Consider the following 18,190-nt stretch of genomic DNA (forward strand, 5'->3'; position numbering starts at 1 on the left):
ATGAAGAGTGATTGATTCAAATGGAATGATTCATATCATTTGTATCTATCACTCCTGAGTTACCCATCTCTAGTGCACAGAGGAGGTTTTATTTATCATCACCCCATCTTGTGTACTAGTAGGTCAGCAGATCACCTAGTAGCTTAGCTAGGAAACAACAGTCGATAGGGCAGGACTCGTTGTTAATTTTTATTTCCAATAATTATCTTTAGCCGTTTTCTCTAATATTGTCAAATTTTTGTATACTAAAGAGAATTTTAATTCTACAAAACAAATAATAGTTTAAAAAAAAACTAAACCTACTTTAAAAAAAAAAACAAACTAAAAAACAGAAAATGCAAAATATCTTGATTCCTTTAACTAACAAGGCTATAATACTAAAAATAGTTGCCAAAATAAGGCGAAAATTTTTTTTCGATCGTAAAGCACTCTCTGATGCTTCGCATCACGAGTCGTGCAATAGTTTAAAATTAAAAAGCTATTATAAATAATCCAAACTAAAAAGTAGAAAATAAATAATAGTTTAAAAAAAAACTAAAAAACACGCTTTTTATAGAAAACCGAACTAAAAAATAGCAAATAAATTTTAATGAATTTAAATTAAGAAAATAGTGTTCAAAATTTCAATGAATATAAATTAATAATAGTGTGAATACAAAAAAAAATATTTAAAAAAGCGTGGGGTGCTTTTTAAGGTCATATCGAAATGAAAATCACTCTACTCATATCTGTCAATAAAATATTTATAACTATTGACACCATGCACCCCACGCTTTTTTAAATATTTTTTTTTGTATTCACACTATTATTAATTTATATTCATTGAAATTTTGAACACTATTTTCTTAATTTAAATTCATTAAAATTTATTTGCTATTTTTTAGTTCGGTTTTCTATAAAAAGCGTGTTTTTTAGTTTTTTTTTTTTTGGGTAGAATTACTTGGTAACACGAGAGGTTGGGCAAAAAATTTAAATGAGCTTAAGCACAAGAAAAATGAGACATGGGTATTGAAGTGTGATTTCGTTGGTCCAAGACTTCACACATAGGTAAAGGTAGACATTTATGTTGCAGGATAATTTAAAGTAAATTCCGAGTGATCTCTTGCTCCGCTTTTAGAAAAATCTTCATTGCATTGCAAGTCTCGTAAGTTCATGCCACACAAGACCATAGATTAATTCCACTTTTTAATGAGACACTGTAAACAAGTCTAGCTCAATACTGACCAGTTTATACTTAGCAACAGTCCCTAATAAATTATAAAAGTTAGCGTCGTGTTTTATCGCGTTCGCCTGGCTTAATGATACCCGATGTCAACGTTCATTGATGTTAGTGAAGCCGCAGTGTACAGACGCATGAAGAACAACTGATGAGTCAGTGTGTAACGAGTTGACTCGATCGCGCCATTGTTATACGTGATACGATTTTGAATATAGAACTTACTGTGAGAGTAGGTAAGGGACCTTCTTTATTTTTATGTTCTTTTTTGTTTTATTTTTTAAATTTTACGCGGGAAATGATAATGTTTAAAAAAAGAACGTTAATTTTTTTATATATAAATGCACCGACTGTATTAATCAGCGTTTAAATATTTATTGTGCGGACTGCAAAAAGTAAACAAACAAATTGACCTAAATTCGATAACAATATTTGCACATAACATGCATACCTTGGATTACATTGATATGAATTCGACAAAACTATTGAATACATGCGTCAAAATGTTATAAAATGTAAATAAAAATGTTACTATTATTAAAACTAGTAAGTTACATTATTGTGCAAGGATTATGAAATACAGAGTTCTAGTTACTCATACCTACATACAAAAAAAACTTTGACTATTTAGCTCCCAAATAAAAAAATCATGACGAAACATTTGTAACAATTATTTCATACTCGAAAATTGGCGCTAACTGTACTTAACATGTGGACTGTGACGTCATGTAAGTTCCTACTATCACAAAGGCTATATTGGCTTGTTTCCTTTGCCCAATAATTTCGTTAGCAACGGAGGGCAATCCTTTAATTGAATCAATTAAGTAACCAAAACGTGACACATGTGTTTTCTTTTGTAAAAGGTGACGCAAAAGATTATATGCTTAGGCTACATACGGTTATCAGGAACTCTGTATTTTTTTTAGGTATCTATATTCTTGAGCAGATTAACTAATTTCACGTTTTGATATGGATTTACCGAACTAGCGTGCGAATTTAAACGTATCTTATCGAAAGGTAAAAGAAATGTAATCGGTATTTTTGTTAGTTATGAATATCTTACCCATTACGGAATCGGAATTACCATAACTACTTAACCATATAATTATTCAAAATTAACTTCATGATACCGAAAGAACTCTACTTACCTAAAATCATCCAGCAAGCGAAAGATTATTTTATAAATACGAACACTTTCTCACAATACCGTTCTCACCTAATTTATCGTGATGTCGGAAAAATGACGCGAGCGCATTTCTACGGCCTTTGACAAATCATATTGCAATTGTTCATATTGCGGAACATTCATATAGGTACTTACCTAGGTCCGCGTAGATGACAACAGCTATATCAATCCGATAAGCACTTTTACAATGAGTGTTTAATTAATGACTCGTGAATTCTTTTTATTGATTTTAATAATAGATTGGATTACGTTTTATCGGCTGGCGCCATTAGCTAGATGTAAGCAGCGTTATAAGTATGCTTATTACTCTTGAAGTTCATCTCCACGCATTATTTTAACTAGCGTCTGCAAATCGCTACTGAACAATTACCATTACCGTGCTGCTGAAAAATCTTGTTAACGCATTTTGTAACAAGAAATGACCAATTTATGAATTTTTCACACAGCATCACAAGATAACGTAAATAGTAAATAGATTCGAGCACTATTGTTATTATTGTTAGTTTTTATTAGGAGCGTATACAGATTCAGCGGTGACGTTTATGCGTTCCCAAATAAATATTAAACTTTAATTTGCAGTGTACTCTATAATTTTATAAAAACACTAACTACTTACTCCACCATAACTATTTTCATTTTTAGTTTTCTATTTTCCCCGACCATGGATAAACTCCGCAAATACATTACACTGGCAAACAGGACGCCATATATTTTTAATAATAAAGTTGGTACACACAATAGTGCCAACATTAGCCGCAGGAACCATGGTCTGGTGGTTCAATTCTCTTAGTGATACTATCTAGGGTATTATTAGTTGTACTACAAATGGCTATGTCCGTTTACTAGACCTAGCAAAATAAAATGAGGTATAATGATGATGAGGTTGCATAACTTTTTTGAAAAAATATGGATTGTAACCTCTAAATGGGTTATTTCATTCATCATTCATCATCAGCCTATAGCAGTCCACTGCTGGACATAGGCCTCTCCAAGTGCACGCCACTGAGATCGATTTTCGGCTGCTCGCATCCAATGGGTTATTTACAACAACAAAAAAATATTCTATGCACATATGCCTAATTAAGTTACCTAGTAAAAAACTTTCCTTTTTGAACTTGTCTTCGTAATATTAAAGATGATAAGTAATCATTAAATCGCTTTGTTGTATAACTTTTGACAGTGACCTCCGAGATAAAAACCGAATATTAGAATGGATTTTTTGTTGAATACATGTGTAGTGAATGCATGTGTGTGTAGTGACGTATTGTGAAGATTCCGGTATTATTAGACTCGTGTAGATATGAAGCTGTCATAAAGTATTCTACGTTTAGGAAGTACCTAACTGCCTAGGGGAAAAAATATTTTCTCAGAAAAATTTAAATGTAACGTCTTTTCTTAAACAGGACATACTATAGTTATGTTATACTTCTTTTTTATTTAAATCATTGTCCTTAAAAGTGCAAAACACCGTGAATAAATCAGAATATTTTAAACAGCAGTTTTTTGGTGTTCTCCATTGTCACAGATACTAAGTCACAGGATATGACGCAGACCGAAATTTCGTTTATGCCAGTAACCTTCGATTGTTTCACACTGCGTCCCGTTACGTCATTTCGTGGCCTATCGCTTAGCATATCTAGATTATTCATTTAAAGAGCAGTGGTTTTTTGTGTGCCTCTCACACGATCTTTGGTCTGATGCCTGATGTCTTTTGAAGTGGACGGTGTGACGTTGCGCGGTAAGGCGCGTACAGAGCGTACCTACATATTTAAATTTGCTTCGGATCGCTTCGCGTTCACGTGTCGATTCACCCACGATGGGCGCAATATTCAACTTATGCATTATTAAGAAAATCACGTGTATTATTTTAAAAATAAAACTTAGTGTGGGACTATAAAATATAAAAGGATTTGCTATACCTATATTTACTCAATAGCGAGACACAATGGGCAATTCACATTAATTTCTAATCAACCATTTTACCAAGATCAATGCGTGAGATATACATATAATTTTATTGCATATTATATATTCTTTAGTACCTAAATAAAAAAAAATATTGATTATCATGGTTTATAGCTAACATCAAAATTTATAGCTAAAAATAGTAACTAATAAATATTCGAATTGAGAGTTTCCTTGTTTTGGGAAGTCGGCTGCAAACTGCACCTATCTACTAATGAAAATATTTTCGCACTCAAAATCACAAAACTTTACAATGTTATTCTTTGCACCTTTTTCTTCACCGGGAAATAGGTAAACCTAGCACCTTTACAATAGCTTTGAATCCACTAGACCGCCAAGTCAAGGCCGTTCTTTATCAATTTCTTAATCAAAACATACTATATCATTAGCACGTGTAATAACATTAATTCATGGTCAAGGTTTAATTGCACTATGAGTTGCACTGGCTTTTCCCCGCAGTTCCACTCGCGTTCGTAGGAAACCACTTATGCTTCCTCCTGTACCCGAATAAAAAAGTAGCCTATGTCCTTTCTCAGGCTCTACACTATATGTACTGTATGTTTATCAAATAACTTGCGTGAAAATCTATCAAACAGACAGAGTTACTTTCATAATATTAGTAAGGATTTTTATAATCTTATGCATTCTTACTGCACGAGTGCAATTCGTGTACAAACTTATCGCAGACAGACTTATCGATATCATGATAAAGGTTGTCGAAAATGTGCATTTCTTAATTTGTCATATTCAATTTCAATGAATGTGATGAATGAATATGAAATGGAGCAACGAATTAATTTACCTGCTTTTCGGGACATAGAGTTGCCCCTTTCTCTATCGAATATGTAGATGATCAATAGTAGCGTCAGGACCGCCGTAAGCGCACCTTATGTCGCCACGAGCATACTACTTGCACACTGCAAACATATTGCAGTTATAATAATCATTATTTCATGGTGCTAAAAACACATCACGCGATTCTTAATGTTGAAAATAATCAGATAATTTGTTATTGTTATGTCACTGTACTTTAGACACAGAGTAATCTGTGGATCACTAAAAAAGCGTGTACGTAATAATAACTTATTATACATGCTAGTTTTTGTTTCAGCCTAAGCATGCGAATCATGAATCACGCTCGTTAGAAATATGACGTAAGCGGGCTTATCTTAATCCACGGAACAATTATAAGCATGGCATTTATAAAATAACTCTTAATTAAATTACAATAATTCCTTTATAATTATATAACACGTTCAGAACAGGCAGAACGAATTGAAAAACCTTTTCCAATTTATTAGCAGATTTCCTCGTTTGTGGTTCCGCGCTTCAATATCTGTGATGATGATAAAAGAAGACAAATTCCATTAATTTTCACATTTCTTCTATATTTTGGAAGTTCCTATGATTTACTTTATTTAAAGTTGATTAAAATTATGTGAATCCTACTATCCGACTAATATTATAAATGTGAAAGTTTGTGACAATGTATGGATGTATATGTTTGCTATTCTTCCACGCAAAAACGGCTGCACTGATTTGGTTGATATTTGGTATGTAAGTAGGTGATATACAATATCAACACACCATTAGCACCTGTATAATAATTTACAGAGATATGATATATTCAAGAATCTATAAAATTAGGTTCTTACTCTCTAAATTATTACTATCTATAATTTAATAAATCATATTATTATACTTAGAATTTTTTTTTCTCATTACGGTTTTCAGTAACGATAATTATTGTCATAGGCACGGCTTCGAGACCATTGAATAGCCCATAGAGACATTCGTGAGGAAAATCGAATTAATATTTTTCTTTTTTGAGTTAATTGAGGGAAAATTATACATAATTAATTGTTCAACACTTACCCTGAGCTGTTTGAAAGACAATGAATAATTATCACTTCACACTATCATAAATTTAATTGAGACAGTAATATTACTGTACCTACTAATTTTATAAAAGTGAAGAGTTGGTTTGTTTGCTTGAACATGGTAATCTCAGAAAATACTTGATCGATTTGAAAGACAATATTTTAGAGTTAAATATGGCTTTGACGTGGAAAGTTATAAGTCTGCGTAGAGCAGTTTCGATGGGACGCGGGTGAAGCCGCTTGCAGGAACTAGTATTACATATCTGTGGGTTTGTTTACGATATTCTTTATATTTTTCGATGCAAAAATGCTTTCTCCCCAGTGGGTATAATCTGTTTATGTTATAACAGGTCGGCTTACCTTAGATATTTATATAGATTGGGCTTATGTCTCGAAGGTCATGGTTTTTAAGCCTTGAACTTGTATTACTTTTTTGTCTTTTGGTTTGCACGGAAAAGACACCGAAACTTCTAAACAGATTTGAAAAATTATTTCACTGTTGGAAAGTTACAATATTTCCGAGTCCTGGTAAGGGAAGAAGTTCGCACAAGACGCGGGTAAACCGCGGGAAAACCGCTAGTTTCAGTAAAAAAAAAAAAACTATTGAAGCTAAGAAATCGAAGTTATAAAACCACTACTAAGTATGATTATTTACTTTTTCCAATTTATCTTTTTATGCGGTGTACGATTACGTCACGTCAGATTGGTTAGCAACCAATCAAACAAAAATAAATGATTGATGATTATTTCTTTTATTTGTTGATACTATAGGTATCATTAACTTTATATAAAAACACTAAGTAGTAGTGTTTGTTTCTCAGTAGCACACGTGATTACGTTAAGTAAAAAAGATGGAATATTTTTACAGTACAAATTACTGTTTGACGTTAGTCATTGGTGAGACGCAGTGCCGTAACTAGGGCGGTGCCAGCGGTGCCCAGTCACAGGGCGCAGACCCTGGAGGGGCGCAGAAATGACCAGACCAGTGTCTAGTTTTGTTTCATGCATGGTAGTTAGTAGGTACATTTTGTTTTATTGCGAATATGGTGTAGACGCGCCCTCTGTACTATTTATATCTATATGGAATTTTTCAAGATATCTTGAAACAACAACACTTGTGAAGGTGGTCTTATATTTGTCTGATGTGTCGTGACGTGACGCGTCAGAACGGTATCGGTTTCATACATTTAGTACTAGCTGGTGCCCGCGACTTCGTCTGCGCAGGATTAGTATTTCGAACAATATGTTTATAAATTGTAGCCAGTAGCGGCTTTAGGGTAGGGCGCGGCTGGGCGACGGCCCACAGCGCCGGACATAAGGGGCGCCGCAGGCGCCCCCAACCAATCCTTGATCAGAATTTTACTCCTATTTTTGTTTTAATTTTCATCAAAGATCGCAGCTTACAAGAACTGTATCCAAATGTATGGATAGCATCAGGGCCGCCTTAACCTATGATGCAGGGTGGGCGAATAACCCGGGCGCCGCGGGCTCAGGGGCACCGCGGTACGCTCCTGGACCAAGAAATTTCAATTAAATTAATGTATTGTCATACAATGCCCGGCGCGTTAGATACACTACTTTTATGTCCGAAAACTCAAAAATTTTCGCGCTCGCTTCGCTCGCGGTTTTCTTTACACTTACGTTTTTTTCACATATAGCTACTTTGAATTTAATATCCCAATACTCAACAAAATTCGCGCTCCCTTCGCTCGGGGCTTCTTCACAGTCGCCTTTTATTATATACGTTAAGGACTTTTAGTGATCCAAATCTCAAAAAAGCTTTTTCGGGCTTGCTTCACTTTATAGTTGTTTTTATTTTTCAACATTTTTTGTCTACCCTAGCAAAAAGGTAGCGTCGTTTTTAAGTCCTTTTATTAATTAGAAAGTAACTTCTAGTTTCTATTTATGGTACTACTTTAAGTCCCAAAATTTTAATTCATAGGCGCCAACACCAACAAAGAGTTATCTACGTTTGGGCAACATTTTAAGTCATTTTTGTTTTGAGTTCTAAAATATAACAAAAAATTTCGCGCTCGTTTCGCTCGCGCAATCAGAACCTGTGTTCCCGTGTTTTTGCATTCACCAACCAGCAATAACTTATGTACGATTGGGCTACATTTTAGGTAATTTTTGCATGGACTTGTGAACAACGAAAAAAAAAAATTCGCGCTCGCTTCGCTCGCGCAATCGGTAACTACATATATTATGTCTCTGTTTTTCTTATGGGTATGGGTCAGCCACATTCATTGGTCCTCCCTTTATCTTTGATTTTATTCATTAACTACGCGTGCGGCGTTACTGACGCACTAGCGTGCGAGAGATAGATTTTGAATAAACAATTTTTATCTTAAAGAAATCTACTAAGTACCTATACCTTCGTAAACAAAAAATAGATAGATTTATTTTTATGCACATTTGTCCACTTTATTGTCAGAGCCTGGTTAGAATATTTTTCAAGGGCGCAGTTTTGAAAGCTCGCACCGGGCGCATAAAAGGCTAGTTACGGCACTGGTGAGACGATGGGTGAAACACCATAATACTCTATTTTTCACATGAAAGGATGATTTCGGAATTATCCAATTAATAGTTAGGTACTCAAACTATAATTTAAAAAAAAGGGTAAAAAGTAAATAACAAAAAATTACACATATTTAAATTACTTAATGAATCAAGAATACACTTCAACATAAAAATAAAAAAAACAAAACCAGGCATCAAGATATTGCATCATCACAGATCAAAGTACTAATACTTTGATCTAAATACGAGGGAATTCTACCAGTAAACGTAAAAAAAAAAAACATTGAAATGCGTCATACGCATATGAACACAAAATATGTAGATACCGCGTTATCAATGTACGACACAGTTCAGAGAGAAAAAAAAACAAAAAATCTTTCTACTTTATCCCTACCGGATATTTTACATTTTCTGGGCCGTAAGAAGAATAACATTTTCATATTTTCCCTTTTTCTTTTCGTTCGACAAAGTCTTTCGGCTTCTTAAGAAGTCTTAGATGAGATTTGTCGTGGTCAAAAGCTAGCGTTGAACTTCTTTATTTAATCGTGTTTATAGAAATGTGCCGAATTTACACTTTTTTGGAAAATATCTAAGTAGATTGAGATAATAGAAAAAATATTTCATGGCCACTTCTTAGATTCCGTTGTTTACTACCTGCTACAACCTATCAGAAGTTGGTACACTTATATTGTAGTTGTAACCCAAAACTTTAAATGCTAACATGTTATCAGAATTCAACTCTCAAACTCAACTTTTGATAATTGCTGAAGATCAACAGAGATTGAAAAAAAAAAACAGTAACTTATTGATTTCTGACACTTACGCGAATATTAGACATTTAAATAAAACAACTTTTACGGATTTTATCGTATTATATTATTAATATAACGCGATAAAATCCGTAAAAGTAGTTTTATTTAAACAGTAACTTAGATTGGACTAACTCGCGCGTATGTTAGTCACGAGACCCGGTATACCATGATGGTTCAAAAAAAATATTATCAGTTTATTCGGAGGGTTACCTTATCTCTAAGGAAAGGTCACATAGCAAAATATTTAGAATCTGTTAGAAATAATTGTTTACTTTAACATCATGGAATATGACACTGAACATTGGTTCTTAGATACAGATTACACACGTAGTAAGTATATTACATAAATATGTTACTTAATTAACGAGATCTATATTTATACAAAAATATAACAATCATTGTATGAATACAAAGCTAAATAAATGGCTAACACAATAACACATAAACTATATTTAATGTTGATGTTAAATATTTAAAATCTGACTTCTGCCAGCGGTATCAATAGTATTCCGTGGGAAAGTGGCTATCTACTTGAGTACGCGGATAAAAACACCTACACCCACCTACACCTAAACATCTTAAACCTTTTTTTTATTGTTTTTTTTTTTTAGATTATCGTTTTAAAGTAAACAGTATTAGACTAGAAAATAATTATTTACTCTCACAAAATATTGTTACACTTAATAACTTCTTTTTTATTCAAATGAGCCATTTCCTATTAGGAAAATCATCAACATTTAAAATGCACTATCTTTAGAGGAAGTGTGCAAAAAACCACGGGGAAAGTCGCTTAAGTTATTTATAAATCCAGACTCGCAAGAAGTTGCTCCACACTTCGGTATTGTTACGTCAAGCTGAGAACGTGTGAACGGGCTTTGACCTTATATTTATTATTATAATTAAGTATAATATAATGTATGCATATCGTATTAAGCGACAGGGTTCACTGATGGGATCATTCGCTTGATCATTTTATCTTTATTTGCTGGAGTGTGAAAGTTTCACTCTCGTTAGTTATGTTTATTTGTGGGTTAGTGTACGGCGTTAGTAAATCTTTTGTTCGATTTCTTTTGTTTCATTTTATTTATGATGACATTTTTTTCTTTAATTATTTGAAATGTCATCATATTAACAAAAGACAAATTATATTCTCTATAACTTACAATACCCAAATAATGAAAATAGCACCGTGCTAATATTGCAATAGGTTTTTGTTAGCGTTTGAATCAATTTACAGCAAAGGAGTTGAAACTCTTTCCAAAGGTTACAAAGAAAATAACGCTGTGGAAATATTTCAATTGCATTTGCATTGCATTAATTAACTCTCACTCAATAGCTTTGTTTATACAATGTTCGGAAGATACCTTTATCTATCACTAACCAACGACCCCCCACGAACACAAAGTACTTCAGAAAAGAACTACAACAACAACGATTTACTTTTGTTTTCATTATACACACAAATAGGGTAAAAATCGGTATAATTCCGTTATTACTATTGACGAGAGATAAAAGGTCGTAAGTCGCGAACTCTGGTCTAATTATACAGGCGATATACAATCGGACACACCCCAGTCGTAAAACGACGTAACAGCCTACAACGTAAAATCTTTTTATTACTTTTATGTACACGAAATGCATGATGAGATGAACCAAGAAGTTATATTGATAATCAGCCCACGTGGGAAATTATTTTCAAGTTGTTTACATTTACGTTTAAGTGAATAGATTGTTATCAGAGAATACTATTGCATATTTTAATAATATTATCGTTATCTTATAATTCAATCTACGTATATTAAGTGACACACATTGCACTCGAAGCCACAATTATCAATTTTCCTATTTTTGCTCGTTTTAGATCCAAACGAAAAATATTTATTTCTAACTTTTTTGTTTCAGGGTGAAGAGAAACATCTGCAAATCAAAGTATGTTAAGCTGATACAAGAAAGGAAAATAAAACAAAATAAAAAATGGCGACTGAAAAAAACTCTTTGGTGCTAACTCCAAAGACACAGAAAGTAATCAAATTGGTACCGCCCGATGGCGGATGGGGGTGGATGGTTTTAGTAGGGACAGCAATGAGTAATGTAAGTACATATTTTTATATGTTATCTATGTAAAAAACCTGAGTTCTAACTTCTACTTTTTTCTATAAAAAGTAGACTACAGCTTTCCCTTGAATGAAATATTTTTCAAATCAGCAGCTTTTCGAAATAATCACGTGTAGGTAGGCATTTGTTCACACTCACAGTTCATTACCAAAATGAAATGACAATAACAACAACAGGATATAGTGCGCATTATCTCTGGCTTGCCAACTACAAGGCCGCTTAATTTATAACATAACCCCACATTAGGGAAGCTACCAATTTATCAGTAACCGATATCGATTGGCTAGTTGATAAAACAACAATATTCGGAATGTATTGTAGTACTTAACGAAATTTGCGCACTAAACGAGATAACGCCGAAAACATTGTAACACTTCACTTTAATTTAGAAAACATACCTACCAAGCACTCAAATATTAATCTATACTAATATTATAAAGCAGAAGAGTTTGTTTGTTTGTTTGAACGCGCTAATCTCAGGAACTACCGGTCTGATTTTAAAATTTCTTTCAGTGTTAGATAGCCCATTTATCGAAGAAGGCTATAGGCTACTTTTTACGGTACGGGAAGTAGTTCCCACGGGATGCGGGTGAAACCGCTGGCAGAAGCTAGTCTTTAGTAAAATATTTTTTTTTCCTAAATCTTTCTTTGACTTTCAGTTGTAATAGCCGACATAGGGTCAAGAATCTGGGTAATACGTACAGTAAATAAAGTCCCAAATGACTCGCGAAATTCATACAACCATCTAGGGTAGACTTTTAACAAAATATCTATCTAGTGCGAGTCTCAGACAGGCTATTCATAAGTGCCATTTGACCTCAATCGCTTTACGATCAATTCTGGAAGGTTTCACATTCATAGCGTCTGTCATAGCTTCAAACTCGTTACTATTGTTAGAAGTATTTGTATAACTGGGTCACATATTCTCGTCAGAGAAACCATAAAAAATAACATATGAAAGTCACAGTAACAGTTTTTGGATCAGCCATTTTTTGAACGGGGTTGAAGTGTATTTATATCATACTCGCACGCTGTACGTTGTTCTGCATTCAAAAACTGGTTGTCCTTTACAGATTTTCAACCAATCAATGCTGTCACTATTCAGTTTGCTATACGGAGACGCGTTAGAGGCAATGGGGCACAGGACCCAAGGCGCCGCCATTGTAATGAGCACGATGTTGTTCATCACAAATTTCGGCGGCCCAATAGCCGGGGCCGTAGTTAAGTTGACATCAACAAGATTTGTAGCGGTAACCGGAGCGTGTTTCTGTACAGCCGGAATTTTCTTCAGCGGATTTTCAACAAATATCTTCCATTTGGTGTTAACTTACGGCGTCCTATTAGGTAAGCCTGTCTTGTTTGTTCTTCAATGTTTATTGTTTAGCATAATGCGGTACTATTGATGTTGACGGGTTAAAATGCGTACATTTTCGTAATCAATTATGTTATTTTCATGATTTTGGAGGTTAACGATTATGATGTATGGAACTTTTAATGACCTACATAACAATACATTATAACAAAACAAATGAAATTATTAATATTCTAAATGGGCCCAAATCAAACCACGAGCGTTGGTAATTTCAACCCATATTCGAAATGTTTGGTAAAACAACGAATCTATTATGCTTATTACAGGTTTGGGTTTGGGTTTTATCCAGAACTCATCATTTGTGGCTATAAATAGCTATTTTAAGCTGAAGAAAAGCCGTGCAGTGGGTCTTGCGAACGTGGGCACAGGTGTGGGACAGACCTTAATGCCTCACTTAGTGAGGTACCTTCTAGAACATTACGGGTTCCGTGGCGCTTGCTTGCTGCTGTCGTCTCTGAGTTTGCACGGGGTAACTGCCTTTTTTATTACTCGTTTATGTCCAAAACTTTGGTTTCGTCTAATTAGCTGGTTGCATCGTCTTGATGTTTATCGTTACAGTTCCTAATATTTATCATACAGCAACATTATGTAACTTTTTAGAAGCCTTAATAATTTATGATTAACCACAGATTGTAAGATGTACTCGTATCTTTGGTGTGACTAATAGGTAATGCTTACCATTTTCTTGTTAATCGATATCATACCAAAACTTATTCGCATAAAACAAGTTTTGAATAAGTATTAGTATTCATATTACTCTTATTTATTTAGATTGCCGGTACCATGCTTATACAACCAGTAGAATGGCACATGAAGAAAGTAGAAGAAGAAGTAGCAATAGACGAGAATCTACACTTATTACAAGACAAACCAAAGGACGGAGTAAGAAAATCATCACAGACCAACGGTGATGCTCAAAATCAGGCAAATGGAAGTGAAAAATCTAACTGGGGAAGCAAAACGAGCAATAAAGAATTAAACGGTGGAAACGTAAATAAATCAGACGCGAATGGTGCAAATGGTAAGGAACGCTATGTTTTTGTTTTAATTTTTAGAAAGTCTTAGAAAAGTTTTTTTGAGGTCAACTGCCATTTGAGGTGTTTTTAGAAAACCTCGAGATTTTATTTCATTGTTGATCTGTCTATTTTATGCTATCTTAATTTTCACTCATTAACCATTACGAAATAATGCGTGTCCTCTGCCTAGACTTTACCCAATCGTGTTGTGGTAGGCTTCCAGATATACGAAATAAAACATGTATTTTTATTTTATTCGGGACCTGTTAAGTTTTACTCCAATTAATTATTTGCAGAGGTATTCATAAATTTTTCCAAGATTTTTTTTGTTAACGTCAATCAGTACTAGCATTTTCTAGTCTTCAAATTCAATTATTATTAAAATATAATGTTCTTATTATGATAATTCTACTATAGAGAGTCTAAGAATTTAGGCGTAAACGATAATTTATTTTCACATAATTTTGGTACTAAGAACTGTATTCATTGCCAATTAAATTAAATTTATTCAGTAGTGATCAAAAGGATTTACTCATATTACTTGGTCTCATTGATAATATTTATTTTTACCTCATTGATAATAATATTTAGTTACCTACGTATAAAACTGACATAACTGATAGGTACAAGTCTGAAGTTGGTTTAATTCTAGTAATTGTATTTCAAAAAATAACATCTGTTATTATAAGTGGATCACAAAAATCGAATTACCATCCCATTGAACGACTTAGCTCCTGATATTTTTTTATGAATATTGTATTTATTTTCAATCTATTTTTTTTCAGGAGTATTATTTAAGCCAGCACAAAAACCGACCGTACTGCAAAAATTATACGATCTCTTTGGTATCTCTCTACTGTCAAACACGAGGTTCCTGAACATCGTGATTGGTACAGCCTTAGCTGTAACTTCGATACAAAACTTCAGTATGCTGTACCCATTCTTTTTGCAGGTAAGTCATTGACCACAATATACATATTTTTAATAAGCCAAAAAATTAAGAGAATTGATATGGATATCTGAAAAACTTCAGTGCATTGTGTTTACCTATAACATTACAAATTAACAATAAAACGTTAAAATATAGCAAATGCTATTATATCAGACAAAAAAAACACGTTCGTATTACTTTACAACATGGCTCTCTATAACGTTTTAACAACAAATGATAACCTATGAATTAACAATGTAATTTTTCACAATACAAAAACATTGACAAATCAGAAGCGCATGACAACACTTTTAGCATTTTTATTATTGATACCGAGCTAAAATCAACAGTCAATTCATTGAAATTCAATTGTTGGAATTCAATATTTATTGGGTTATAAAATTGTTAAAACTTCTAGGCACAAAAGTTACATATAAAAAATAACACATAGCTACAGTAAAAATAACTAATCATAGTTTTAATGATGGCAATTGTTTTTCGGAATATCTCTAGTAACATCTTTATTTTTTTCACACCTCGAACTCTGTCATGTTAAACGGACATTTACCATTCGAAGGTTTAAAAATGTAAGCTTCATTTATCAACGAGAACAATATCGGCATGCAACTCAGTACCTTACTGCGTGAAATTCAAGTGTTTTCACCATGCACGTGCAAATGTAGGTAATTCGATAATAACTGTGATAAGTAATCCTTATTTGATCACTGTTCTACCAATATTTATAGACTCCTTTATGTTTTATCTACTTTCTGATCATTCAGTGGGTCTGTGATGATCACTATGTCAATAAAGTTGTGAATCATTTTACTACAATACTGAAGAATTTGTCTCACTGCCGACAAATATTTCATAAACTGCATTACTCGCAGAAGAAACACCTTGAACGCACTGGTACCACACGCTGATACTATTTATTTTCACAAAATAAAATTATATCTCCGTAATTTTTCCGTAATTTATTAAATCTATAGGGCATGTTTTCATTTAAATCTACCAAAGACACAAGAAACATACAAAACCACGCTTCCTGGTCGTTTAGCACATGCAATAAGAAACTCACTAGTTCAGCTGTAGTTGATAACATAGTTGTTTTATGCGTTATCGGCCGTGAGACAATTGCCGTAAATAAACTATAATTTATATACTTGATGCTTGTTTTGATAGTATTATTTATCCAACTCGTTTTCTTTACAACATACACGCGTTTAATGATAGACCAATCATCATCATCATCATCATCATCATGATAAAACTCTAAAATTCAGTCATCTCAATAACTGGAGCAAAGTCCAGTAGGGTAAAGTAGAAGTGGGTTCCTAAGTATTTGATATCATAATTCAAAGTCTACAGATAGCAAGCATTGTGTGATTCACTTTACAAAATACACACGTACAATTTGAAAACAAACTAGAAAAAAAACATGTAGATTAATGTCTTTAAAATGACTTTTCGAATGTTACAGCATGTAGCATCCATGGACAAACAGCAAACTGCCAACTGTATGTCAGCAGTCGCTGGCGCCGACATAGCCGGCCGACTGATCCTGCCAATCTTCCAAGACAAGTACAAAATCAAGGCCAGGTGGATGCTCATCATGACAAGCACCTGGCTCATCGTCGTCAGGCAAAGTACGTAACATATTCACTGTCAATCCATAATCTTTAGCACTTAGGATACGAAGAATAATGGAAAAATTATACGACCATGATAAAACTATTATCGATTGGAATTTGTTACTCGATAAGCGTTCACCTTTAAGGTCGTCGTATTATCGAATAGTTGATCGATTACTTAAAATAAATCTTATTTGTTTCAGTTTTGGCGTATCAGACTAACATTGAAGTGTTGATCTTCATGTCCTGCCTTTATGGTGTTGGTAGGAGTATGATCATTGTTGCGAGGAACATCGCGATATCGGAGCAAGTGAGGATGGATCAAGTGCCCGCTGCCGTCGGCCTTGGAATGTTGACAATGGGCATTATAGTACCCCCAGTTGGCTACTTCCTAGGTTGGGTACGAGACTACTCGGGAAGCTACATAACGTGCATAACAGCACAAAACGTTCTTCTTGTAATACTCCTGGTAACATGGATCCCTGATATGTTGTACTTAGTAATGAAAGAGAGAAGACAAAAGAAGTTAGAAGCGGAACAAGCCCAAACATAGGAACTGACTATTGTATAGTTGGAGTTAAATTACTTAATATTTGGAAATACTCTCTAGTGCAGTGCACTATTCTGTCATGACAGACAGGAGTTTAGTTTCATAAGATGAGCAGAAACGATCAAGAGTTCCGTAGTCAAGATAAGCATACAGTATAAGATAAAGACACAATTGATTGACGTATGACAGAAATAGTTCCTACTTATAATAATACTATGAGTTGTGCCTTCTACAAAGAATGTATTTACTAAACAGACAAGGAAACGTGAACAAAACTGAGGCCTTTTAATAGTGATTCTGATTTCGAATAGGAGCTTCAAAGTTCAGTGGTCATAGGACATTTTTCTTTTGATAATATGACCAAAGTACCTGAAGAATTTAGTGTAACGGCTGTGAAAACACGTTTATATTTATAGAGAATGCTTGAAGTTGATCAATTTGTACTTAGTGATGAAAGAAGAGTGGAACACTTAGGTTATTATGTTAATAAAGTTACGATTTACATTCCAATGACTATTTTGACAGTGAATTATGTGACAACAAATTGTGAAGAGTTAGTTTGTAAGAGAAAATAAATGCAAAATGAATATGAATACCTTAACTAGCCATGCTTAAAATAAGACTTAATTTTAGATCATCATTGTAAGTTTTGTATAGATAGGTACATTTAAATTTCTAGTCTAACAAATAAATATCGTTATGTTTAAAGTTTTGTTGTAATTAAATTAAAATGGCACTTTGTAAGGTTGGGTTCAGATGGAGGTAGCCGCAGTGACAAGAGGCGCTTTGGCGATGTTCCTTAAATTTCACGTATTTCAGACGACGTCTATGCAAATGAGAACATGAGACGAGTCTACAGCAGACATTACGCTTACGGCACTGACCGCAGTTTCAGCAAACTGAAGGTACAAAAATAACTGGCGCTGGTGTGATAATTTAAACTGAGTTTTAGTGAGCTGACATATTCTGTTCGTTTCAGTGAACCTTTTACAC

At 33.8% G+C, this 18,190-nt stretch overlaps 1 protein-coding gene across 2 annotated transcripts; it reads left to right on the forward strand.

Moving 5' to 3' along the window:
• The first annotated feature begins 1,294 nt into the window (after window positions 1-1,294).
• LOC124630263 (monocarboxylate transporter 2-like) lies at window positions 1,295-17,905 on the forward strand. 2 transcript variants are annotated; one of them, XM_047164061.1, is made up of 8 exons: window positions 1,295-1,452; window positions 11,482-11,670; window positions 12,768-13,038; window positions 13,333-13,535; window positions 13,838-14,087; window positions 14,868-15,034; window positions 16,497-16,662; window positions 16,851-17,905. In XM_047164061.1, exons 2-8 carry the CDS (start codon window positions 11,554-11,556, stop codon window positions 17,198-17,200), a joined length of 1,524 nt encoding a protein of 507 aa, XP_047020017.1. In that variant the 5' UTR covers window positions 1,295-1,452; window positions 11,482-11,553; the 3' UTR covers window positions 17,201-17,905. The 2 variants fall into 2 exon arrangements, with proteins under 2 accessions (XP_047020017.1, XP_047020024.1); XM_047164068.1 differs by having other exon boundaries at window positions 1,302-1,448.
• The last annotated feature ends 285 nt before the right edge of the window (window positions 17,906-18,190 follow it).

Source organism: Helicoverpa zea, chromosome 1 (genome assembly GCF_022581195.2).
Source record: "Helicoverpa zea isolate HzStark_Cry1AcR chromosome 1, ilHelZeax1.1, whole genome shotgun sequence".
NCBI lineage: Eukaryota > Metazoa > Arthropoda > Insecta > Lepidoptera > Noctuidae > Helicoverpa > Helicoverpa zea.

Excerpts from the sequence above, each read along its gene's own strand:
- LOC124630263 (XM_047164061.1), top strand. The coding sequence starts at position 11,554 with ATGGCGACTGAAAAAAACTCTTTGGTGCTAACTCCAAAGACACAGAAA. Across the intron at positions 15,035-16,496 it reads TGTACCCATTCTTTTTGCAG|CATGTAGCATCCATGGACAA; the intron begins GTAAGTCATTGA and ends CGAATGTTACAG. Across the intron at positions 16,663-16,850 it reads GCTCATCGTCGTCAGGCAAA|TTTTGGCGTATCAGACTAAC; the intron begins GTACGTAACATA and ends TATTTGTTTCAG.